The sequence below is a fragment of the Pleurodeles waltl genome, chromosome 8 (assembly GCF_031143425.1).
Source record: "Pleurodeles waltl isolate 20211129_DDA chromosome 8, aPleWal1.hap1.20221129, whole genome shotgun sequence".
Classification (NCBI taxonomy): Eukaryota; Metazoa; Chordata; class Amphibia; order Caudata; family Salamandridae; genus Pleurodeles; species Pleurodeles waltl.
In genome coordinates, this window is record NC_090447.1 from 1276515328 (window position 1) to 1276542854 (window position 27527).

The 27527-nt window shown below is 44.3% G+C and overlaps 1 protein-coding gene across 2 annotated transcripts in view; it reads left to right on the plus strand.

Annotated features, from left to right (window-relative positions):
• The window catches only part of USP12 (ubiquitin specific peptidase 12), a 438367-nt gene that overhangs the window by 141546 nt on the left and 269294 nt on the right, over positions 1 to 27527 (plus strand). For both annotated transcript variants that reach the window (XM_069202221.1, XM_069202220.1), the window contains exon 2: positions 13913 to 13993. In XM_069202221.1, the coding sequence (XP_069058322.1) occupies positions 13913 to 13993 (81 nt within the window). The remainder of the gene's footprint in view (positions 1 to 13912; positions 13994 to 27527) is intronic.

Genomic DNA, 27527 nt, shown 5'->3' on the forward strand with positions numbered 1-27527 from the left:
TGCCTTTTGATGGCTCTCGCCTTTTTGGCGAAAAGGCAGACTCCGCACTTGAGAGGTTCAAGGATTCTCGAGCCACGGCCAGATCCTTGGGCCTTTCAGCGCCAGCACTACAGCAGTCTGTCTTTTGCCCCTTTTGAGGCTTCGGAAGGGGTGTGGTACCACGCCAGCCACAGTTCAGCCACCGTCCTCAGGCTTCACAGCGTCCCGGAAGAGGACGTGGTACCATTAGACCCAGAGGGTCTGGCCAGAGGTCAGCCGCCACACATCCCCCCCTCCACTGCGCCCAAGCCCTCCTAGTATGGTTCTGCGGGATCATGTCCGTCCAGTTGGAGGGAGGATTTATTTTTATCTCCCTCACTGGCTTTCCATCACCACGGACAAGTGGGTCCTGCAGATCATACGGAAGGGCTACTCCCTTCCCTTCCAGTCTTTCCCTCCTTCTATCCCTCCGACAAAGGAATGGCTAATGGAGGACCATCTAGCTTTGCTCCGCGAGGAAGTTACAGCTCTCTTGGCCAAGGGAGCCATAGAAAGAGTCCCGATATCAGAAGTAGGCAGTGGTTGTTATTCCCACTACTTTCTGATTCCCAAATAGAACAAAGGCCTACGCCCTATCTTGGATTTAAGGGACGTCAATCTCTTCCTCAAGAAGGAGAAATTCAAGATGCTCACTCTTGCTCAGGTTTTGTCTGCCCTAGACCAAGGAGACTGGATGGTAGCGTTGGATTTGCAGGATGTGTATTTCCACATTCCTATCCTGCCAGCCCACAGGCGTTACCTGCGGTTCAAGGTGGGCCACAAGCACTTTCAGTTTACCGTGCTTCCTTTCGGCCTCACCAGTGCCCCTCGGGTGTTCACAAAGGTGATGGCGGTGGTGGCAGCTCATTTGCGCAGGTCAGGGATTTCAGTCTTCCCCTACCTAGACAATTGGCTGTTGAAGGCTCCTACGCCCCAGGCTCTCGTCACCCACCTCCAGACGACGGCGGACCTCTTGCATTCGCTGGGGTTCACTATAAATGTGCCGAAGTCACACCTGACTCCCTCTCAGAAGCTCACTTTCATCGTAGCTGTTCTGGACACTATCAGGCTTATCCTCCCGAACAGCGAGTCCAGGATATTCAGGTTATGATACCGATGTTTCGGCCTCTATCCTGGATCTCGGTGAAACAGACTCTGAGGCTGCTGGGACTCATGGCTTCCTGCATCCTGTTGGTCAAGCATGCCAGCTGGCGCATGACGGCTCTGGAGTGGGACCTGAAGTTCCAATGGGCACAGCATCAGGGAAATCTTACCGACATGGTTCAGATCTCAGAGGGGACTGCAAAGATCTGCAGTGGTGGTTACTGAACTGCGAGTGGGTCAAAGGCAGACCCCTCTCCCTTCCCCAACCAGATCTAACGATAGTTTCAGATGCGTCACTTCTGGGATGGGGCGGCCATCTGGGGGAGGTGGAGATCAGAGGTCACTGGTCTCGGGCGGAATCCGGGCTCCACATCAACTTCCTGGAGCTTCGGGCGATCCGGCTAGTATTAAAGGCATTTCTTCCTGTTGTGAAAGGGAAGGTAGTGCAGGTGTTCACGGACAACACTACCGCAATGTGGTGCTGTGAGGTTGTGGACCCTTTGTCAATAGGCTTTATGTCTCTGGACATAGCTGGAACAGCAGGTCATGACCCTGGTGGTTCAACACCTGGCAGGTTCTCTGAACGCCAGAGCAGATGAACTCAGCCGAAAATGCTTAGAGGATCACGAATGGTGTCTCCATCCGGAGGTGGCGCAAGGACTCTTTCAGCAGTGGGGAGAGCCTTGGTTAGATCTGTTCGCCTCTGCAGAGAATTCGCAATGTCAGCAGTTCTGCGCGTTGGAGTTTCCAAGGAGGCTATCGCTAGGCGACGCTTTTCATTGCGAGTGGAGTTCAGGCCTCCTGTATGCCTTTCCGCCTATACCACTTCTGCCCAGAGTTCTCAAGAAAATCAAGAACGACCGGGCCCAAGTAATCCTAGTGGCTCCGGATTGGGCACGGAGAGTTTGGTATCCAGAGCTTCTCAAAATGAGCATCGGTCCACCAATCAGGCTACCTCTTCGGAGGATCTTCTGTCGCAGCAGCAGGGGTAGGTTCTCAACCTGAACCGGTCAACTTTGCGCCTTCATGCGTGGAGATTGAGCGGCGACAGTTGATGGTTTATGACCTCCCTCCCGAGGTCTGTGACGTCATTCTGGCAGCCAGGCGTCCCTCTACTAAGTCGATCTACGCCTGCCTTTGGAAACGCTTTGTTTCATATTGTACAGAGAGGCCTATTGATCCTCTTTCTTCTTCTCTGTCTAACATCCTTTTGCTTATATTGTCTCTCGCCCAGCAGGGTTCCTCCTTGGGGACTCTCAAGGGCTATCTTGCAGCCTTATCGGCTTTTCTTCAGTTGCCCGATCAGCCGTCTCTGTTTAAATCACCTATAGTACAGAGGTTTTTGAAAGGGCTTGTGCATCTATTCCCGCCTGTGCCTTTCGTTATGCCCCAGTGGGATCTTAATTTGGTTCTTACCTTCCTTATGTGTGCTCCCTTTGAGCCCTTGCATAACTGTCCTCTCCGGCTGCTTACTATTAAGACTGCCTTTTTGGTGGCAATTACATCTGCCAGGAGAGTGAATGAGCTGCAGGCTTTATCTTCAAAGCCACCATACCTCACAATATATCCTGACAAGGTAGTATTAAGAACTCATGCCTCTTTCCTCCCCAAGGTGGTTACCCCTTTCCATCTGGGTCAAAATATCACCCTGCCCACCTTCTTTGCACCACCGCATCCCTCTAAGGAAGAGGAGCGTCTCCATCGGCTGGACCCAAAAAGAGCGTTATCGTTCTACCTTGACCGCACTAAAGAGTTCCGGGTGGACGACCAACTCTTTGTGGGGTACGTTGGTGCAAAGAAGGGTCGGGCAGTGCAGAAACTATCAATTTCGCGCTGGGTCGTTTTCTGTATAAAGATCTGCTACGCTTTGGCAAAGAAGCAGCCTCGTGAGGGCTTGAGAGCTCATTCTACTAGGGGGAAAGATGCTACCACTGCGTTAGCACGTGGCGTACCGGTGGTGGACATCTGTCAGGCTGCAACATGGGCTTCTTTGGACACATTTGCAAAACACTACTGCCTGGATAGTAAGGTGAGAAGAGAGAGACATTTTGCCCAGTATGTTTTGAAGGGCTTTCTGGTGTAAAAATCTCCTTCAGACCCACTGCCATGGGTTATAGCTTCAGTATCTATTCTAAGGTAAGGAAGCTGCAGCTAGAAGTCTCTATCAGATGAACAAGTTACTTACCTTCGGTAACGAGGTATCTGGTAGAGACTCTATCTAGCTGCAGGTTCCTTACACCCGCCCAAGCCTCCCTGCTCTGCGGATATTTTTCTTATGTATATATATATATATATATATTTATTTATGTGTACATATGTATACTTTTGATCTTGGCATTTTTGCCTTTCTTAAAGGCATAAAAGCATTTCTACTTCAAACAGTCAAAGAGGTAAAATCCATAATGGTTGGTTCTTCCATGACTCTGCGCTTCTGGCGTGGGAAGTTGTGGAAAAGTACTGACGTACGCGCGCCGAGACGGCGTCTATATAGACAACCGTGACGTCATAGACGGCTCCAACGACGCTGACGACTCACGCAGAGCTAGTCGATGCACGTGGATCCGAACGATGCCGCCCGACGGCGCGCAGGGTACTGCTCAGAAAAATCTCTGGATTCGAAGCTGACGCCAGGGAATTCTAAGGTAAGGAATCTGCAGCTAGATAGAGTCTCTACCAGATACCTCGTTACCAAAGGTAAGTAACTTGTTCTTTATGTATACACCGAACAACGTTTATGATCTGAATATGAAAACAATGTTTAACACTCCTCTTTTAGACACATTTTTATAGTTCACTTAATTTGTTTCAGCAATCGCTTGTGGTACCTTTGCAGAATGCTGAGCATTTGAGAAGAGCATATATATCAACAGGGACATTTTATTGTAGCACACGTTTTGTAAGTACATGTATTTGTTAGTTCTGTTGGCAGAGCCTTTATAAATTTCGTAGGTTTAAGGACCCCATCAATATCTTCCCAACCAAATTTACACAGATCTTTCTCTACATATGCATGATCCAAAACATTTACACATCTTCTAATCAAGTAGAACGCTCTTTTAGTGTGTCCATGCACAGAAAATGATGTCGGTGGAAAGCCACTTAGCGGGACTGATCTCTTGAACTCACTGTAACGAAGATCGTCAAATGTGTGACAGTCTGAACTCGTTTTCTACACACGCACAAGGTATTTTTCTTTGTCTTTAAAGTCCCATTCTTCTTCTGTCTCAGCAAATCCTTTTAGAAAATTCACAGGTTCAGCAATTAATGCTCCAAGCTTTGTTGCTCATAGTGTCAACACCCTTAAGAATATGTGCCTTGTTAGGAATACTGGACATCTCTGGGTCAAGTTTCTTGTACAGAATATAGAGCGGGGTTAGGTGTTTTTTTTTTTTTATCGCCTGTTCCATAACTCTGACAATCCTTGATTTATGAACATTGCAACAAATCTGAGTAGCACAATAATAATGTGCAGTTTGACCGTACAGTGACTTGATTGTAACCATTTTGAACAGCTTACTCAACATGTGGCTCAACACGAAGGTCAGAAGGTCAGCTTCCTTGCATTAGCTTTTAAGTTCTTGAACATTATGGGCAGTACCTTTTGAATATGTCTCTGCAGGCACCAACTCCTCATTGACAGTCATTCCACTTGCAATAATTGGAAATTCAGTGTTCACTGAATCATCAGCAATGTTTTGGCGCGTTAACATATCCAAGTTCATTTTGCTCGATGTTGGTGACCAAAATTCATCAAGTTGTAGAGGTATAGGTGTCGAATTTTTGATGCAGGCAAGGTCAATTGTTTCAATTGTAGACATTCGTCTGATTCTCTCACATTCTTTGACAGATGGTTCAAGATCACTCTCAAAGACAATGTGGAGTTCTTGTAAGGTGCACACTGACTTTTATATCTATAGAACAGTCCGCATAACCTCTCTGAATTTTTGCATGGATGAAATCTTGACCATTCACAATTGTTGACATGTAGTCCACAACAACAGCAGTTTTCAATGAGGGCACCTTTTCGAATTGAAATTCTTCAGGTGAAAGTTTTTTATCGAGCTCTTGTACGAGGTTGTGCTTCACTGGTTTGGTTGCTGCATCTATATCAAATAATGTATTTACTTAAAGAAGATCATGCAACAGAATGTACTTGATAAATCCCCCCCTCTTTTTTTTTTTTTTTTGCTATCCATTTCTCCATGCGCTTGCAAAAGTTCTTTCTTTTTTTTTTTTTAAACCTGTTTTGCAGTGGCTGGTTGGACGAAACTCTTACTATGGCAATTAAAGCGTGGAAGTTTAGCTTTATTGATTATGTCAAACAGCTTTTTTTTTCTCTTTCAATACAAATTTCTCCTGCTTCCGTTCTGCACATAGCTTTGATCCATGTTCCAGGACATTTAGTAGATGTGTCTTTATATCGTTATCCACATATTGTCTGGTCACAAAGTTGTGTAGTCGCACAGGGACAATCATTTCAAATGGGTTTCCTTGTTGCTGCATGAAATAAAAAAAGGCTGTCAACGTGTTTATCAAAACATTTCCCTCTCTTTCCCACAAGCTTGTGGTGAGGAACAGTTTCACAATGGTCCATTCATTTTAAATGTGTCCTCTCTGAAAACATTGCAAATAGAAATGACTTCATGGTAAACTAGCTGCCATTGAACAGCATATTAACTTTTACATTTCTGATCAAAAATTACCTTGGAGCTTTTCTGTGATCTCTGGATCATCTATTCCAGTTTTATACCTGGAGCCTTAGTATTCAACCGTCCCTGTCTTCACCACAAAATGCCTTTGGATTAATTTTCTGTAGAGGTATGGTTTCTCCACCTCTAACTTCTTCACTCTTTCTAAATACCAGGACCCATATCTCTGGTAGTTAATGCAATAGAATTCACAAAACACAGTAATCAGTGGCTCCACAGTCTTCACATGCAACTCCCAATCACCTTCCCAATCAGCATCTACCATTTTTTTCACTAGAGCTATCATGTGTAAAACATTTCCCCAGTACTTGCAAAGTTCTGATTTTTCTTCAAATTCTCTGACAAACTACGAACTTGGTTTTCTGATTTTGAACTGGGTGTATTGAACATTGACTGGCTTTGCTTTATGTCTTTTGAATGAATACCAAATTTGTCATTCTTGTTCCAGAAAGCATCCCAACGCACTGTTTCATTGGCCTCAGATATGATGAACATACCTTGTAACAAACGAACATAATGAGCTGCGCTCAATACTGACAGGACAGTTGTGCTTCCAAAGATTTCACCCTCAATAAGTGCATAGTCTGTGCCCCATCTACTGAGATAACTTCCTGCACACCGCAATGCAACATTTGTTATGTGGAAAACACCCATCATTGAATAAAGATCAGCACATTTTATTGGATTGAACATAAAAATGTCAGCTACAATACGGAAAATATCTTCATCCCAGAAAATTGACAGTATAGGCTGGTCTTCAAGAAGAGCACACACATTTTAGAACTTTTTTTTTTTTTTTTTAGAGCTGTGTATACTGTTGCATAGTTTGTGACTGGAGATGGTATAACTGGTAAAAACCCAACCTTGTTAAGTGGGACATTATTCTGGTAGATCAGAGAATGAATTCCAGCTCACGGAGGAGCTGGCATTTCTTCATTCTTCAGTCCGTGCCGAATAAGCGATTTGATAAATTGAGTTAAATCAGCTATTCAGACCTCTGCATCAAGTAGAAGATCTATGTCCTCAGCCACTTTGAAACTTTCTGGTAGAGTGGGACGAGGTGATGGCTTGTGGTGATTTTGCACATGTTTGCAAGGCAGTTGGGTTATAAGTTTGCAGCTTCATTTATTTATGCCTACAGTTGATGCAGCTTGTTTTTCAGCAACTACTTTATTGGTACAGTCTTGAAAAAGCACCATGGATGTTCCAGATAAAGAAGAGCTATCTTCAAAATGAAAACTATCAAGAGCAGCAATTGTCAATCCTTTGCTGGTAAAGTGACTTGGAAGTGGTGTGTTGTCGGATTCAAAAGATTTTACAGCATGAGCTGCTAACAAGTTCCTGCTCTGTACTCTGTTGTTATAACTTGTTGATACACCAATCCTATTCATTGAAGTGATTAGCTCTCTGCTTTTGCATTTGTCATAGTTTGTGTGGGCAGTCATCCTGTGATTGCCATGATGTAATTAATAAAACATGATTTAGAAAAGACCGTACCTTTACGCATCATAAGCCTGTCAGTTAATGGGCTTGTCTTCCACTTCTTTGCTTAGATCTTCAAAGCCATCATCAGTGTTGTCTGCTTCTGTTCCGAACTCTAGAACTTTAGTTTGTAACAGTTTTGCTTTACTTATATTAAACAATGTTGTAAAAACATGTTAAGACAACATCAGGCATTCTTGTTGACTCCCATGATTTGCGGAGTTCTGGGGCATCACACAATTTGTCATTATGTCCAAACTCTAAATCTTTCAGGATGTTTCTTAAAATGGTTCCTACTGATTTTACTGCATCCTATGGTCTCATTTTGGCAGCAAGAACTTCATGAGGCAAATCAGCTGAGAACACCATAAATGGCTCATTCTTTTCATTAGACTGACAAAAACGAATTCTGTCATTTTACATTCTCACCAGAAAAATCTTAATTTCATTATTATGGATCAATGCAGTTTCATCAGTGTTGACCATTACTTCTCTGATCTCACTGAGTGTGAACCCATAGCCAGCACTCAAGAGTGGCTTTAGATCTTAATTTGCTTTTTCAAAGAGTGAATGCAAACTTAACTGAAGGCTGGCGGTTTCGTTGCTGCTGGGAGCTCATTGTGCATTCATATTTTCGAATATATGCATGCATGCAGTTTGGGTGGGCATACAAATGTGCTTCTGATACATTCACCTCATTGGTTAGATCAGCTACTCGGCTGAAAACTTCATCTTGGGAGAAAATAGCTGCAGATAAAAACATGTTGGCCCTTTGAGACTCACATACTCTGTTCTTTTGTCAATCCCTTTGGTCCTTGTTCTGGTAACACATTGAAGATTTTCTGCTTTCTGATCAGTTGTTGGAGGTGGATGAGGAGTAGTCATCGATCTTCTAAGTGGATGGACATTGGGTTTGGTTGTAGTCGTTTTCTCAGAAGACTCGGAGCTGTGTTGTGATTCACTGGTTTCTGCTATTTTTTGACAATTTCTTTCCATGCTTTTTTCCATTGTAAAAGACTTGTAGCACTTGTTACAATGCTAAAATATTTGATCGTCTTCATCCATCAGTTTCAATCTTTTGTTAACTTCATCTTGCTGTATTTCTGCAACATCTCGAACACTCTTCTGTCCAGCCGCAGTTGATGTTAGCTTATCTTTTGAATTAACTTGGCATATGACACATTTTTCTTTGTTGAAGGAGTCGTCATATTCTCAAGTTAGCAACACTCTGTCAGGAGGTAAAGATCCTCTGCTGTCACTTTCTCCGCTCATGTTTACGAATTTGAATCAACGGAAAACCTGAAACAAAAACAATATTAAAATAAATTACCAATATTATGGCTAAAACACATCATTAAAGAGCCACCATTTTGTAAAATGGCAAAAGAGTTGCTCTAAGGAATTATTTTCTGTCTCTATAAGACCACTTCACCCCCCAAAACCTATGTTTTGACACCAAAATGAAGTATATGGGTCTCATGGTTCCTGAAATATTACATCATCACTGCAACACATCCGCCTTTTTTTAAAATGTCATCCAGAAAAAAAACGGTATGGATTAGCAATGTCCCCCTAAGCTGAATTACTTCTCTAATGATACAAAAACACACATCAAAAATGAAAATCACAAGCCAACAATTTTTTTTACAGAGGTATATCAAGGGGCCAGGACTGCGTGACCAAAATTGCAGGCTGTATATTTTCATATACGGATTTTGTAGTTGCACAGGAGGTAGCTGCCTTTCATGGTAGGGTCCACTCAATATCAGCCCTCCCACAAAAATTAACATCAGCACATCAAGTCTTCACATGTTATGGATGCTTTTGAGAGTGTGGGTAGAGGCTTTATAAATGTCGTAGGTTTTAGCACTCCATCAATATCTTCCCAAACAAATGCACACAGATATCTCTCTACATATGCATGATCCAAAACATTTACACATCTTCTAATCAAGTAGAACGCTCTTTTTCCTTCCGTTAAACCTTTCGGCATTTACAAAATTGACAGATTGTGTGTGAAACAAATATCTCATGGACTCCATTTAGAGGTTGCAGCTACGAATCCTGGCTTGCCCCTTGCGACCCCTGCCACTGCTTTTAAAGCCTCATTCCTCAAAGAAAGCATAATCAGTGCCAAGAATACAGAGGCAGCCCACCCTGTTGGACGTCGTTCTCAAGCTTCATTGTCTACCCATTTTTAATCCAGTGAAAGTAAATAATCGTCTATTATTTACTATTAGTGTAATAAATAATTAAGCATCAGGAGCTGGAACGAGGTCTTTAGTGGCAGATGCTGTAAGTAAAAAATAAAAATAAAGTTTTCAAATATATGAAGTGTGTATGGGTGTTTATTGGTGAGAGTGTTTGCTTGCAAGAGCGTATTTGTGAGCATGTCTGTGTGAGCAAGAGTCACAGTCAATGACTGGTAGTGATTGACAGTGACAGGTAGTCAGAAGCAGTGAGATTGAGTGTTGATGAGTGTATAAGTGAGTCCGAATGAGTGGCAATAAGAGTGCAAGTGAGTGAATGGGATTTAGAGTGAATGTAAGTGTAATGAAGGAGAGAATGAGTGAGTGTGTGAGAATAAGTAAGCGTGAGTGAGAATGATGGAGTGAGTGCAAGTTACTATGAGTAATTATGACTACGTCAGAGTAAGAATGAGTGAGCTAGAGTGATTGCAAGATAGTGAGTGAGAATAAATGAGTGCAAGTGAGAATGAATGTTGGAGTGTGAGTATGTGGTGTTATCCCTGCTAGTCTGCCATTGACCTTGGTATGCTGAAGGTAATTTTTTCCTTATAGAGGCACAAATGGAAAATACTGCTACTGGTGTACTGGAGGCAGTTGTTAGCATGCCAGGCACCTGTGCAAAATACTAGCACTGGCATACTGGAGGTAATTCTTGAAAAATACTGGAGCTTGTAAGGAGATTCTTGGCATGGGGGCACTCATGGCAAAATGCTGGTGCTAGGTCATAGTAGATACTTCTTGGAAGGAAAGCCATTACATATGGGAGTGGGGCAACTATGACGCGATACTGGCCCTAGAGGCAATTTGACATGAGGGTAATTCAAGGTATAAGAGGTCATTAATAGCAGGATTCTGGCACTAGGCTATTGCAGATACTTTTTGACATAAGAGGGGGCACCCGTGGCACAGCGGAGGTGATATTTGACATAATGTGGCATACGTAGGACATTCTGAAAACAATTGAGTGAACACCCTGAGAGCGTTGGGTCGCATTCATTTGGCACAGCTTTGAAAGGATGGCCTTGAAAATGAATGAGTGTCCTTTTAGCGCCTATGGCTTTTTAGTAAATTTATTATAAAATTGTGTTTTTTAATTCAGAATTGGTCCCATTAACAAAAATGCCCCCCCTTGCATCACCACAAAAAAAGCCCACAGTGAATTGGTCTGGCTCACTACAATTCAGGGTAAGTATTACACCCCACAACTTTCAGAGATCATGTCAGTACCCTCATATAGGTGGTTTCTAAAATTATCCTTTTTTCTGTGTTGTGCTGATCATGCAGTTATTGCAGAACTTCAGCGATATCACTTATTGCAATATCTTCAGGTTTAAGGTCATGTGACACCAATTCCAAGGGTGTGTGATGTCACTTGTGCTACACCCTGGCATTTTGGTGAATCGATGTCCATAAAATGTCTATAGAAAAATGGTGCAGGGATAGGTAAAGTTAAGAATTGTTGCAATTTACAGGTAAGCAAGATATCATGGTGCAACAACTTTTAGTATTGAGTTGTTGGCAGGGCTTTGGGAAAGTGCTCTTCTAACGTTTTTTAGAATTAGAACAATTCTCTCACAGCTATATTTCCCTTTGGGGCAGTAGTACAGTTCTAATATTTGAACACGTCCCTGTGATACCCATTCTGATCAAAGACTTTAGCATTTTGACTTTTTGTTTTTTTTGCATATTTTATTCAAAACCATTTTCAATTCCTTTGCTGAAACAAAACAATTTCACTCAATGTAGACAAGCTTTGTATTTTTTACAGATGCAAAAGGGGATGATGCTTTGGAGTGTGGGTTTTCTTGACATCAATTGTGAAATGTAACATTCGACTGTTGGGTTTTGCAGATCGTCCTAAGAGGTTATTCCCTCCCCTTTGTAACCACCCCAATCTTACCATCCTGGACGCTTCACTCTCGATGAACTGCCAGGTGAATGCCGTTTCGTCATCCTGCTTCCACACGCTCAGCTTACTTCGGAAGATCTTCAGATCGATCCCCATGAAATCCAGGAAAACAGTCACCGATGCACTCGTCAGCGGCAGACTCGACTACTGCAACGCTCTCTACACCGGAACCACCCTGAAGATCCAAAGAAAACTCTAGAACATCCAGAACGCCTCTCCCAAACTCATCCTAGACATCCCCTTCCACAGCCAAATCTTCAGCCACCTGCAAGACCTTCACTGGGTCCCAATCAACAAGAGGAACATCTTCAAACTCCTCATCCACGCCTACAAAGCCCTCCATAACGCTGGACCCGAATACCTCAACGATGTCTCTCCTATTCACCCACCAGACACCTCCGCTGGTCCTGGCCTCCATCCCATGCATCCGTAAAACCATGGCTGGAGGATGATATTTCTCCTACCTTGCGGCAAAGACCTTGAACTCCCTGCCCTTGCATCTCAGGCAAGCTCCGTCTCTGCCTCAGTTCAGGAAGGACCACAAATACCTGGCTCTTTGACTGGACCATGGATGCAATCCCCCTGCCCCCACTCCCTCACCCCCCCCCCCACCCCCCCCCCACAATGTGCCTTGAGACCCTCAGATGAGTACTTACACTCTACAAACCTTCATTGATTTTCCCCTCCACCTATGCCGCCCACTGATGACAGGCTGACAGAGGACCATCTCTCCTTACTCTGTCAGGCATATCCCTAGTGAGCAACACCTGTGAGCTCTCTGAACGATAATCAGGCAAACTCAGCTGTCTTTGCCTAGCAGATTACGAATGGCATCTCCATCTAGAGGTGTCACAAGGCTAGATAGTCTCTAGCAGATAGGGCATTAACGAATGTAAGTAACTTGTTCTTTAGTGACAGAAGAACAGAGAGACTATGAAGTCATCCAGTACAACTGAAGAACTATATCTTAATTGCAATGCAAAGGGAAGTTAAATTTGCCTGTGAACGAACGTTCATACTAGGAAGTATTTTTATGCTAGGTGAAACACTAAGTACTTTTTGAGTGTTTGATTCGTCAATATTTGCGTACATCAAGTAATGTGCAACTCCCTTCTTTTTTTTATTTTATTTTTTTTTTAGTTTTTTTTTTTTAGAGGGGAGGATTAGCGAAGGTTGCATTTAGATTTGTATGCCTTTTAATGAGTCCTCAGCTTAATAATTGAGTAGATACTGTTTCAGAAGAAATGGCCTTTAAAAGCCACTATGGTAGCAGAGTTGTTTCAACACAATAGCTTGTAATCTCATTCAACTGTTTTGTGTGACGTTTGATTGGTGGAAATGTCATCCCTCACTATTTTAGAGAAGCTTCTCTTCCCAGATATGGACTGATATCTGTAGATCTGTGAATATTGCGCTCTTAAATTCTCTATTTTCCCATTATTTTCATTGTGCAGTTTTGATAGTAAGTAGAATGTTTAATGAGCTTCTCTTGCTATGTGCTTAAATATTGCAGTACTGCTTATTTGTTAAATCAGATAATTTTTATTGACATTTCACAGAAGAAATACTAGCATTTTATGATCAGTATGAATGAAAAAGTACAGAGGAACTTATCAAGACATTTTCGGTGCAACTATACAACGTGAATAATTTTGATGGACATAAATATCATGAGCCAATCAAGGTTCCTGCAAGGTTTCAAAGATGAGAGTATGCTTCAGACAGGGATTAGAAATTTGGGTGGCATAGTAATGAAAGTCTAAGTCTAGCAATTGGCACGCTGTCTTGCAGTGCTGCTTATGATAGGTTTTTGTAACACATTTTATGTTTTAATACTACTACGGAAAAAATAAATACATAGTTGAGCATTTACTAGCAATTGGAAAGTTGAGGTCTAAGCTACTTGTCTTCTTTCAAATATACCGACTTTGAATAAAGTCTAGAATATGAAGTTGATTTTGTGCCAAATCTTTGTGTAGCACTAGGTTTTGGAAAACTAGCCCCAAATGTGTCAGAGTGTGCCCGATGTCCCGTAATGTAATCTCTCATACATTATGTATATAAAATAGTTTACATTTAATATCCTGTTTAGGTATAAGCATCATTTGAGTAGCCTCACCAGTGTTGACATCGGGCACAATATTCTCGGGCAGGTGACTGAGTTTCCGTGCTGCTCACAAAAATTTATGTTGCATGAAGTGTTCTATGCTCACAGTGTTTTTCCCTTGTTCTGCATTTTAATTTATGTATGAAAAATCGGTAATTAATTGCATAGTTGTGTATCTGTGAGCTTCTAGGGGTTGATGGATCTTAAATCTACATTTCATGTTTGTGGTCTGACCTAAGCGTGACAGCTGTCACTTATGCTATTGTTGAAAAGTTGACTGTAGTACTTTTAACGTGTACTATCCATACTAAGATTGTGTTGTTTTGTTTCCTAGGGAGCCAATGCCTCCGCTTTAGAGAAAGAGATTGGCCCGGAACAGTTTCCTGTCAACGAGCACTATTTTGGTTTGGTCAATGTAAGTTTTGTTGTATACATCTATCTACCTGTTTTCTCTGTCTTTTCCGATATGTATATGGCGCAAGATCCTTGAGTTTTTTTTGGTGCTATCAAAGCATCACTGATGGCAAGAGGGGACTGTTAACCCACATTAACAATTTTGTTCAAATAACCACAGTTAAGTGTTTTTCATGTTCACCAATTGATTTTCTTTGGCCCTCAAATATTGGTACATTAGCCTGAAAAGAAGTACACCCTACCTTGCTAGCTTAAATTTGGATATAGCCAAAGAGGTTTCTGTTGATTGTGAGTTTCAGGCAGGCTTCTAGTGCTGCATATTTTGGTCAGAAAACATGGATTTGAAATAAAAAAAAAGTATGTTATAAATAAGGCTTTGAACCACCTCTACTTATTCATGGTCAATTATCGACCGGCGAACATTAGCAACTGTCTCAGTCATCAGCAAACTTTCTACATATGTTAAAACCTATCAAGCGATTTCCTTAATTGTCCTACTTAGAGCTGTTAATATCAAGGTGAGAGTTTTTGAACACATTCAGCGCCATGATCTTATGACTAGTGCTTAGAAATGAAAAATCCTTCTAAAATTTGCCAATTAAAAGAAACAGGATTTACAGACTACTTCCACCTTTGTAGCCATGCTTGTATGAGGGGAGCAATATTTTTCGTTGTTGTTCGCCAAAAAGAGGTAGTTGTCAGGGAAAGCAAAAAAAACACACTGCTATTATTCAGTTTGTCCATTAGTTTTATCGACTTTCTTTTCAAATGCATCCACAATTCTTTTTCCTACGTGTAACACTGTATGTCCGTTAAAATGCTGAAGTTGTATCAGAATTCATGTTGAGAAATATGTTAATAGAAAATTCATCATAACTAAAAAGTTACAAAATTCCCAAGATATAAGGTGCCGTCTTCAGCCCCCTGCTTCAGTCCAACCATTTGAGTAGTAGGGACTGATGACTGATACACTTGCAGCAGATTCAACCCTTTAGATGATCGTTACAGAAAAAGGTACAGACTGAGTAATTGCTGAAAGCTTGAAGATCTGTTGCCTGCAGCATACAATCTATTTGGGCTGTGTGCCTGAGTGGCAAGGATAGATGGGGCCGTTGTATCTCAAATTTGTCTCTAAATGGAAATGCAAATGAACTTAAGCCCTGTAATTGAGATTCCTGCAGTCTTGCAGATTCATCTGTTTGCAAGTGGCTTCTCTGGGTGCATTACTGACTATTAAATCTGTTACAGCAGAGTTGCTTAAAAGCATTCAAACAATCAGGAACATTTTTCATAGATTTACATTCTTAAATCATTCCAGTTGTCGAGCTGGGAGACTTGTGATAATCATAAAGTAGTGCAATTTTAAGAATAGGCTGGAAGGCATTAAATAGCCTATACACATCGTAAAAAACCTAAACTTTATACAGTCAGATGGAGACAAAGTGAAAACCTCCCCCTCTAGGATGCCACATTACCTCAGATTTCTACATCGGGTTGTTTGTAAAGGCAATCTCCTGAGCTCTGCTTAGTCTTTGACAGATGTCTAAGGCTTCTACATATATCTCCGAAATATTTTTTTTTCTATGGTCGAGAACCTTTCCTGCCTAAGAGAGTGGCTAGACCATGACTGATTATTCTAAAGAAGGCTGTTTCAAGCCTAATGGGACCTATGGGAAACTAATGCTTCATTCTGAAGAGTGCACATATGGTCTGCATCATTCCCATAAGTTGAAGAACTGCAAAGTATGCTGGACTTTCTCTGCAAACACCTTCAGAGACAGAGATGCCAGACTTGTGTTATGACTATAAAACTCAAAGGGATGACTCAGAAGGATCTTTCGAATTGCCAAGGAAACCCTACAAAAGGACACATTCGGATTAAGGTCGCTCTTCCTTCAGGCTCTGTAGACCACCTAAGATCTACAAGAAGGTGGAACATAAAGCTGCTAAAGATGTGGTTTGTCAATTTGAGATTCTGGGTGCTCCTAAGAAACCTTCACCAATATCCACCTCAGAGATGCCCATGTCCTAGCCTTTAAAGAGGATGCCCTTGGAATTGGTGCCAAAAAGATCCGTGATAGCAACATTGTTGGAGCCAGCTCCAACAAAGAAAGCACTATTACAAAAGCACAGTTGACAAAATCATCAGGTATCTACTTGTCAATAATACATACACAGAAAGGTAGTAATGGTGTATAAATTGCACCTCCTGTTGAAGAAAAGTAAATGTGGATAATGTAAACAAAGAACCCAGCTGATTAGGGTGGTGCTTGCCAGGTATCACGTACCCTACTACCAAGGCACGAACAATAATGGTCCAATAGGCCCACTGTATACTAGAGAATTATTCCAAAAGTAATCGTAAGTCCAGAGAGTAAGGCTTCGTACATAAATCCAAGCCTGTGAGTTTTATTGAAACGTGGGATAGTCCCTGCTCCAAATTGCATATATTATTACAACAACAGTCAACACATGTTTCGTCACCATCCATGAATTTATTTGAGGCCAGAAGTACATAAAAGTACAAATAGCAGTAACTGATTTCAAAAGGTTGATTCACAGTAAAGCTTCCAAGTCTGAAGTTATGAAGAAAACTTGTAAAATTAGTCAAGGAAAAATCATCCGTGATTGAGCCTGTATAATTGGCGTTTCCAGGAGTTATTGGATGGTCTAGGTAGATAGAAAGATAGTCATGCTAAGGACAGTCTTCCATGCGGTCCCGGACAACACAAGATAAGTCAATAATGAGACGCTGATAAGTCTCTTCAAACAGTCAAAGCTGTGCGATGTCCACATTATCTCGTTGTCAATGTTTCCAATACCGTAGACAACATAATGTTTGACTTTGTTAACTCCGTTGACAAGATCGTGAATCACAGTTTTGTCTACAACAATGCTGTCAATTACTCCATCAGCAAAGATTCCATCTGCAAAACATCAGAGTTTCGATTTTTAAAAACGTATTTCAATTTCTCAGCTTCCTCAATGCACTTTTCCAAGCTCTGTGTTACCTTTGCTACCTCAATGACTTGGAGGAGTCTGACGATGGGCCTTTTGGCCCCACCTACAGTCTGACTGCACTGACTGTCAAATGCCAGGATGTAGATGATGGCTACAAGAAAGGTGACACTAGCTTTCCTTTGGAGCAGAATGTCAAAGTGGCGGACGTGAGTCCACAGTCTCTTACCAGTTGTATGGTTAAACATCAAGAAGAAGAGGACTGGCAGCAATATGGGGATTCTGATCCTTATGAGGATCTGTATTCAGGACCGTCTATGGAAGGTCTTTCAGCACTGGCTAAAGGCCTCAAATGCTTGCTGATTATTGTACGAGATTACCAGAACACTCAACAGTCTTTCATGCCCCGTTCATCCTCTCAACTGCAGCCAAAAGCCCATCCCTCAACACCACACCTTCCTCTTCTAGTCTCTCCAAGCCAAAGTCCCAGAGCACCTCCTGCATGCTAATCTTCTACTTACACAATGCCACTAATGCATGAAAACTGATATTCTGATAAAGTCCAGGAAGAAAGTGAGGTACAAGAAGACACTCCACAGGACCACCAATGTCTGGACCATCTACTCCAAGAATTAAAAAGGGGGACAGTGTTTGTAAAAAAAAAAAAAAAAAAAAAAAAATACATTATTTCCCCAAGCATATGACTAAATAAATTACATTAGACAGTAAATATAAAACTTTAACAAAATTGTGTAATCCTCTGCAACCCAGTATATACATGTATTGAAAAACTCAAATATAAATGTATTAAAAATTACACCCAACAGACTTCCCACCAGGTGACTTCAGTAGCTTTCACTCAGTAATAAAGATCTTCAAAATGGTTTGACTGTTTGACTTGCTTGCTCCAGCCAAAGAAACGGATTGCTTTCTGTATTTCTTTACAGAGCCTACACAATAAACGGTAATAGCAATACCCATTATCGATCACATATGGACTAAGGACGTCAAAGTAATGAGAATTTTTGCAACTGTGTAAAAAAGTGAATTATTAATCAGGGTACAATTGGTTGTGCACATCAAGTAATAAAATCGCTGACCTGTTAGGTCCAGGCAATGGTTTCAATATTTTAAACCTAAGCTTATCCCCTGGTATGGCAAAGAGCAGACAGGCTTAACTTAGAGAAATTGTGTAGATCATGTAGGAGTATCAAAACAGTAAAAAGTCAAAGAAACCACACAGTAAAAATCCCAGTCCAATTTATAAACATAGAGAAAAAGTAGATAATCAGTCATTAATCACTGCTCACGGGTGACCGAGACCAAGGTTTGATTTTATGCTGACCATGATGGAATACCGTTGGCTACCCCAAGCAGGTCTGCCCTCGTGAAAGGTTTTACCATAGACCTTAGCCTATGCAATGGAAGTCTAACGGCTCCAGAGGGGCAAAGCTGCAGGCTACATCTGATGTGGAGTTCTACGAGGCTGGATACCTTCTCGCCGAAGGCCAGCTTACTGCTGCAGAGAACCTCCAAGGCCAGCAAAGTTGAAACTTGGCTGGATCGGCTCACGTGGTTGGCCCTAACCCTCCGATGGCTGGAAGTCATATCTGATAAAGACTTCTAGTTGGAGATTCCTTACCTTAGAATTTTCCCCCAGGCGTCAGACTAGATCTGGAGATTTTTTCTTTGAGCAGTACCCTTGCACATTGGTAGGTGGCGTCTGTTGATTCTGCGGGTGTCCTAGTCGCCGTGAAGACGTAAGGAATAGTACTTAGACGCTGCCTCAGCGCAGTGACGTCAGTTTTTTCTTTCCACGCCACACACTGATGCAGAGAGAGTTACCCTGGTCTCTTTTTTTGACCGAATTTCACCATTTTTCACCAAGTTTTTTTTGGTGCGTCGAGATGACCAGTTTCAGACTGTGCGAGGACTGTCACTGCATGATGTCGGTGACAGATCAGCATCAGGACTGTTTGTGGTGCTTGGAGCACGACCACGACCCGAAGTTGTGCTCAGAGTGCCGGCATAGGTCCCGTCTCGCGCGAGGGAAAGGTCTCGAGACTGCCAGTGGAGCCACCACCATTCTTCGTCCTCCAAGTTTTCATGCACAGGTAAGAAGTTGTCGAAGCGGTCCCGTCACCCTTTGACTTCGCCCCGTTGCTTGGCTGATGCGAGGCGGGAGGAGTGTTGACGCTCGAGGCCTCTGTCTTCAGAGCCTGCTTCTGGGTCCGCTCTGCACTTCCCTGTATTTCCGGGTGCCGGAGCGACCCTTTCCCAATTAAAGGAGTTTTATGAGGCCATGCACCTCATTTTTGGGCAGGCGGACCCCGATATGGCGCCTTTGGGCCCAAGGGGTTCGGTCGGTTGGCCTTCGGGTTCCGCGTCGGCAGCTTCGGCTCTGGCTACAGAGGTCCCCTCTGGATCAGCTTGCTGATCCGCATGGACGCTGGTTGTACCACTGAGACCTTCCCCGGCGCTGGTTCGATTGTCGACGCTCCCGATGTTGGTGGTGCCCCCCATTGACGTAGACCCAATCCTCATCCCGACGACTTGGAGCGCCATGGGCCAATGCTGCATTTGTCTTCTATTGGGCATACGCACCCTAGGTCGGATTTGAACCATTTTCCTTATGGGTACGAATTCGGGAAGGATTGGAGGGGTCCCTGGACCCTTATGAATACCACAATGACTCCACTTTGGACTGGGCACAGGAGTTGGGTGAGGCCAGTGGCCTGGACACTTATCCAGATGCTGGCATGGTGTCTCCTCCTACTGTGGCTACGGCTGAGGGATCGGCTTATTCTATGGTGGTCAGTAGGGTGGCTGAGGTTCTTAGCCTTGAGCTGCCTACTGTACAGGTCAGGTCAAATATCCTGACAGAGGTGCTTCAGCATCTGACCCCAATCTGCCATTCAGCCCTCACCAATGTCCTCTTGGGTACTTGGTCCAAACCCAACACAGGGGCTCCTGTGAACAGGACAATTGCATTCTGCCATCGGGTTGCCCTGAACGACCCTAAATTCCTGTCCCAACACCCCATGCCTGAGAGTCTTGTCATCCAGGCTTCCTCTTCTTCAGGCACATTTCCTTCCACAACCCCGGATAGAGAATAAAAAAGGCTGGAACAATTTGGGAAGAAGGTGTGAACACCGCATGCCTTTTGGGTCGCTATACTCACTCCCTCTGGGATACGGTCGCACAAGTTCTGCCGCAGATACCGAAGGAGGACCGTGCTATCATCTCCCAAGCTGTCACTGATGAGAGAGATGCGACGAAGTTCACGATCCGATGTGGGCTGGACATGACCGACTCTCTGGCCAGATCGGTTACTACGATGGGGGCTTTGAGATGCCACACATGGTTGCATACTTCTAGTTTTTCAGGGGATGTCCAACAGTCTCTTATAGACATGCCCTTTGATGGCTCCCGTCTCTTTGAAGACAAGGCGGACTCAGCCTTGGAGAGGTTCAAGGACTCCCGGGCTACGGCTCAGTCCCTTGGCCTTTCCACTGCCCCTCGCCCCCAACAGTCCGCCTTTCGCCCCTTTCGTGGTCACGGAAGGGGCTCCCTGTCATGTCTCCAACCCAGCTTCTCTGCCAGGAAGTCGTGGCTGTCTTGGCCAAGGGAGCCATAGAGAAGATCCCTCTGCCAGAAGTAGGTTGTGGTTGTTATTCCTGCTACTTTCTGGTGCCGAAAAAGGAAAAGGGCTTACGTCACCTCAATTACTTCCTCAAGAAGGAAAAATTCAAAATGCTCACCCTGGCTCAGGTCCTGTCTGCCTTAGACCCAGGAGACTGCATGGTAGCGTTGGACTTCCAGGATGCTTATTTCCACATTCCCATCCTGCCTGCCCACAGACGTTACCTGCGATTCATGGTAGGTCACAAGCACTATCAGTTTACCGTGCTCCCCTTCAGCCTTACCAGCGCCCCTTGGGTGTTCACAAAAGTGATGGCGGTGGTTGCAGCTCATCTGCGCAGGTTAGGGCTTTCAGTCTTCCCCTACCTCGACGACTGGCTGATGAAGGCGGACTCACCCCAGAAAGTCATCTCCCATCTTCACACTATGGTGAGCCGCCTGCACACGCTGGGGTTCACTATCAACGTGTCGCACCTGACTCCCTCTCAGATGCTCCCTTTCATCAGAGCTGTTCTGGACACAGTGCAGTTTCAGGCTTATTCTCCTGAAAAGCGAGTCCAAGATATTCGGGCTATGATTCTGATCTTTCAGCCTCTGTCTTGGGTTTCGATGAGCCTAAGGCTGCTGGGCCTCATGGCCTCCTGCATCCTGCTAGTAACACATGCTAGATAGCATATGCAGGCTCTGCAGTGGGACTTGAAGTTCCAGTGGGCGCAGCATCATGGAAATCTGTCCGATATGGTCCAGATCTCAGAGGAGACTGTGAAATACCTGGAGTGGTGCATTGAGTCCACGGCAGATCCCTCTCCCTTCCCCAGCCAGATCTATCCATAGTAACAGATATGTCCCTTCTGGGTTGAGGTGGCCACATGGGAGAGGCGGAGATCAGAGTCCTCTGGTCTCTGGCGGTGTCTGGGCTCCCTATCAATCTTCTGGAGTTTTGTGCGATCAGGCTTGCGTTGAAAGCATTTCTTACCTCTCTCAAAGGGAAAGTAGTGCAAGTGTTCACGGACAACACTACAGCCTTGTGGTACTGCAACAAACCGGGTCGGGTAGGGTCCCAGACCCTTTGTCAGGAGGCACTGTGCCTCTGGACATGGCTGGAACATCAGGACATTACCCTGGTGGTTCAACATCTGGTGGGCTCTCTGAACGCCAGAGTGGATAAACACAGCCGTCGATGCACAGCCGATCACAAATGGCGTCTCCATCCGGAGGTGGCGCAATGTCTCTTTCAGCAGTGGGGAGAACCTTGGTTAGAGCTGTTCGCCTCTGCAGAGAACTCCTAATGTCAGCTGTTTTGTGTGTTGGAGTTTCCAAGGGGGCAGTCGCTCGGAGATGCTTTTCGTCTCGAGTGGAACTCCGTCCTCCTTTCCGCCTATACCACTTCTACCCATAGTTCTCAAGAAGATCAGGAACGACTGGGTCCAACTTATCTTGGTGGCTCCGGACTGGGCACGGAGAGTATGTTGCCCAGAGCTATTGAGCATGGCCACCGATCTTCCACTCAGACTGCCTCTTCCGGTGGATCTTCTGTTGCAGCAACAGGGGACGGCTCTCCACCCGAACCTGTCCAATCTCCGCTTTCATCCGTGGAGATTGAGCAGCATCAGTTGACGACTTTTGATCTTCCACTCGATTTCTGCGATGTTATCTTGGTAGCTAGGCGTCCCTCCACCAAAACAATGTCTTTCGTTGGCCTACATTTGTGGCATGGTGTTTAAACAAATCTGTTGATCCCCTCTCTGCTCCTCTCTCTGAGGTTCTTTTTTTCATTCTTTCTTTGGCCCAGCAGGGCTCTACTTTGGGCACCCTTAAAGGGTATTTATCGGCTATTTCGGCCTTTCTTAGGCTACCTGATCAGCCCCCACTCTTTAAATCCCCTATTGTCAATCGATCCCTTAAAGGTCTTACCCATTTATTTCCTCCCACGCCATTTATCATGCCTCAGTGGGACCTCAGTCTTGTCCTTAATTAATGTGTACTCCCTTTGAGCTGATGCACAATTGCCCTTTATGGCTCCTCACTTTCAAAACTGTCATTCTTGTTGCCATCACTTCTGCTCTCATAGTGAGTGAGCTTCAAGCTCTTTCTTCAAAGCCTCCATTTTTGTCTGTGCACCCTGACAAAGTGGTGTTGCGCACAAAGGCTTCCTTCTTTCACAAGGTTGTTACGCCTTTTCATGTAGGCCAGTCTATCACCTTGCCTATTTTTTACGCACCCCCACATCCTTCTCATGAGAAGGAGAAACTCCACCGTCTGGACCCAAAAAGAGTGTTGGCGTTCTACCTAAATCGTACTAAAGATTTCCGGGGGAAGATCAACTCTTTGTCGGGTATGTTGGTGCGAAGAAAGGAAACGCGGTGCAAAAACATACCATCTCTCGATGGATACTTCTTTGCATCAAGATGTGCTACGCTTTGGCTAATAAGCAACCCCGTGAGGGCTTGCAGGCTCATTCCACCAGAGCAACTGCTGCTTTTACTGTGTTCACACGTGGAGTTCCTGACCTGGCTATCTGCCAGGCGGCACGTGGGCATCGCAGCACACGTTTGCTAAACATTGCTACCTGGACCGTCCGGTACGTCGGGACGGCTACTTTGGTTTTTCGGTCCTGCAGGACTTTCTAGTATGATCTTGGTTCGCAGCCCACCTCCAAGCTTGGGTATCCATTCTAAGTTGAGGAATCTGCAACTAGAAGTCTCTATCAGATGTACAAGTTACTTACCTTCGGTAACGAAATACCTGATAGAGGCATATTCTATTTGCAGATTCCTTACCAACCCACCCATCCTCCCCGCTTGCGAACTGATTTCTAGGTACAGGGATTCCCTCTTCAGGTCCTTAGCTTTGGTGCACCAATCTCAGTGTTCTTAGCGGCTCTGCGCTTTGGCGTGGAAAGTTGTTAAACTGACGTCACTGCGCTGAGGCGGCGTCTGTACTACTCCAGACATCATAAAGGCTACTACGACGCCCATGGAGTCGACCAACGCCACCTACAGACACGTAAGGGTATTGCTGGAAGAAAAAAACTCCGGGTCCAGTCTGACGCCTGGGGGAAAATTCTAAGGTAAGGAATCTGCAACTAGAATATATCTCTACCAGATATATTGTTACCGAAGGTAAGTAACTTGCACATCTTGTCTAATTCTCACAGCTTTTCAGAGATTGTAGGAGATGCCTGCATAGACACACTCAAGGGGCCCAGAGCCCGGGGATATCACATAGGGCCCAGGACTCACTCCAACAGAGTCCAATAGCAGGGTCTAGTCAGGTCTTTTTGCAACATGTCAGTCGGAGCACAGCAGGTAAAACTTCTCTTGCAGCATATGTTCATGTAGCCAAACACAAGGTCATCCAACTGATCCCTGGAATCCCCTTCTTTGTCCTGGTTACAAGTGGAAGCAGGTTCATCACAGGTCTCAAATAGCAGGCATAGTACTTTTACTGTTCTTCCAAAGGTCTAGAAAGTGTTTCGAGGGGGTACTTTAGAGGTGCTAGATTTATGGCTGGCAGTGGTGACTTCTCGCTACTCCCTAATCAATGGGGTAAAATGTCCAAGGGGCGACCCTACCCTCTCTTTCAACAGTTTTTATTTGTCCCACTGCAGACCGTCCTACAGTGCATATTACTCCTAAAATCTAAGAGCCTTGCAGAGCGTGGGTGCCCGTCTAGAGTTGTGTCCATGGAAATGAGTAGCCCCCTCCTTTGAGGTCACTCAAAACTGGTTCTGGGATAGTGTTTTTCCTCAGGGTTTGGGGAACAAAGGTTTGCCTTCCCCAGATCTCACTTTACATTTATTTGTGAATGGATAGGCTCTTTACAAGTTAATGAAGGTCCGTAGCAATCTGTTGCTGTGGATTGAATTTTCTGCATACTCGTGCCAACCAGTGTTGGGCCTCAGATGTTTGCAAGTTGTTTTTCTTTGAAGAAGTCTTCTGAGTGCAGAGGTATATAGTGACTCCTCTCTTAAAAGGCAAAGCGCCTGGGCACCAGCAATGCTAGATTGTTTTTTTCCCACCATTCAGTTCGGATGTGCACAGCTGAGGCTCTGAGTTTAACACAATTTATTTTCTCCAGTTCGGGGTAAGCCGGCCTACTCTTGACTCCAATATCTGGAAATGAATTTTGTTGCCTTTCCTCATACTGTCCTCTTTAAGAGACCAATCTACATCAAGTTGCACACTAGGGCTTAGGGCCCACTCTAGGGCCTTCTGCTCCTCTTATTCTACTCTTGATGACCTTTCAGTGAAGAATGTACACATGGTCATGGAATGGATGCCATTTCAAAACTGTCCCCAGTGTCACACTAGGTAGGTTCCCTTGGACCCGCTGCCGCCAGGTGTGTAACTTTTTCTTGTCTCTTGAGCACAACAAACCCATGTGCATTGCCTGCCTGATCTTCTATTAGAGGAAAACTCATTAATATTGGCGGGAGAGATGGTGGGTGCACTACAACATCCTCACGGAGCAGCTTTCCCCTAATGTTGTAGAAGGCAAAAAGGATGACCCCTTGTTGCATTCCAGTCCACTGTCACCATACCCTGGCTTTGAATTGGAGCACAAAGACCAGAAGGCTCCCGGCAAAACCATACTTACCATACTTCGATTGAAGACCTTGGCACGGTGCAGCAGGATTATACACTAACTCTCCCAAAAGACTTCAAGTTAAGACAGAGCATTGCCCCCATATGATTAGGCGTCAAGGCCTTCAAAAAAGACTCAGCCCTCTGGGGCCCCACGGCCTCCTGGGACTCTGTCGTAGCCGATGCCTTTCCCCCTTGTTCATGCCCATACCTTATCAAGCCCAATGGTCCACCATAGGCCGAAGATCCTCTTGGTGTAGAAGCTGAATTTTAGATACCCATCTCAGGATACAAACAACCGTTAGCCAGCTCTTCCTGGTTGACAAAAAGGTTTATTTAGAAACAACAAATGCATGTACATGGAGACTGAGCAGCATAAATGTAGCCCGAACAGTCTGAATAAGGAAGTAATACATGATCTTTTATAATATCAAACCACAAACAGAATTGAGCATTTCATTGGTCCTTGACATTGACGTATGATCAATTCTTCACTATTGCTAAAGGTGCTACAGTCAATTCTTCATAACGCACCATATTTAGTAAATTGAAGCACAGACAAGGAAGTTACCTAATATGTCCTACGTGTCTAATATTGCGTGATACATTTTATGACAGAACTGAGAACAGCACGTACACAAATGGTATCTTCAAGAAGGAAGACTGCTTCAGCTAGCATGCAATGACAATGATATTACATGGTGGCTGTTCTAATGGCAAGCCTTGCAATATAGTGTGTTTCAGGCAATATCAGAAACATATCAGTAAGCATAGTTTGTGTTAGTTGTACATTGTCCCACAGAGATAGGCCCCATTGTCATTGTGTATCACAGGACCCATTAGGCCCAAGTTGGTGAAGAACCGAAATGCGATTCCACATTGGCACCAGCACCAAAGCCAGCCTCTTCTTTGAAGCTGCCATCGGCGCTCAAACCACTTCCGGTTCCAGATATCTCCTCTGCCCCTAAGGCATTGAGGTCAGTGACATTGTCAGATCAGAGGGCCACGTCGGCACCCAATCCACCAGTGCCAAATAAGCCCTGTCTAGAGAGCTCAGATGTCTCGGAGAAGCAGATCCTTCAGCATCTTTAGGAGGAACTGGATGCAAGAAAGAAAATCTCATTATCCATCCTCACACTGGTAACATCTCTGCAATACCACCCCTCATGCCGGTAGAGACTTTGCATCAGCAGCGAAAGCCTGCTTTTGAAGAGGAATTTGCCTTGGAGCCTTCCACTGTTCCTAAACGTAAGAAACATAAGGACAGGGGCACTAACCCAGTCTCATCTTCATACTCCTCAGAGGGTTCCCCTGCTCTTATGGACAGGGCATCCTCCTTTATCCTGTTGACCACGATGACATACCATTTGACATGGTGACCACTGATGACCTATTGGGTGACTATGATGTTAGGCCATTCAGGGGATTCAGACATGAATCACTATCCATTAGGCTGTCACCCCCAGATGAATCACCTACTTACTATAAGGCTATGCAGAGGGGTTCCACTTTTCACAAGGTGGATTTCACGTCCTCTGCAAGAACGAGTATCTCCACCCACCACACTACATTTGTCAGTTGGCGACTACTGTGTTTTCTCCCATGCTGACAAGAAATCAAATCTGACAAATGGGTCTTAGCAATTGTTCACCACGGCTACTGCCTAGAACATTACACCACCTCCCAACATCTCATCCTGCAAACCCAGCCAGCCTCAGCAGAGAGCATCTCGGCCTCCTTGGTGAAGAGGTCCAAGTGCTCTTTCAAAAGGATCCATAGCACAAACCCTCACCCTTGCAGATACAACCCTTCCCTGGGTGAATTCTAAACTCATTCACAGGCAAGGCCTATCCCAGCAACTGGTTCCTCTTTTTCAGCAAAATTATTTCACAGATAGAACTGTTAAGTGCCTTCTCTGCATAATGGCATCATGCATCCACATACTGCCCCAAGCTTGGCAACACAGGCACCTGTTACAACACTGCCTATCTGCACAGTGGTCACAAGGTGACGGTCCATTGCAGGATATAGTTTCAATAAAAGCATGTGTACATCGCTTTCTGCAATGCTGGAACAGCAACAACCTGTCGCAGGGCAGGCCTTTTCTAGACCCCATCCCGTAAGTCACAACTACCACATACACTTCTCAGGTCCGTTTGGGAGCACATCTTAATCATACTGTAGTGCAGTACAGGGAGTGTGGACCCTGCATCAACAGGGGCATGACACCATCTACCTCAAGCTCCTAGCAAACCATCTTGCACTCAAAGCCTTCCACTCATACGAAACAAACTGGAACTAGTTAGGACGGGGCAGCATACTTTCATGTACAAGCAAGGTGGCACTCAT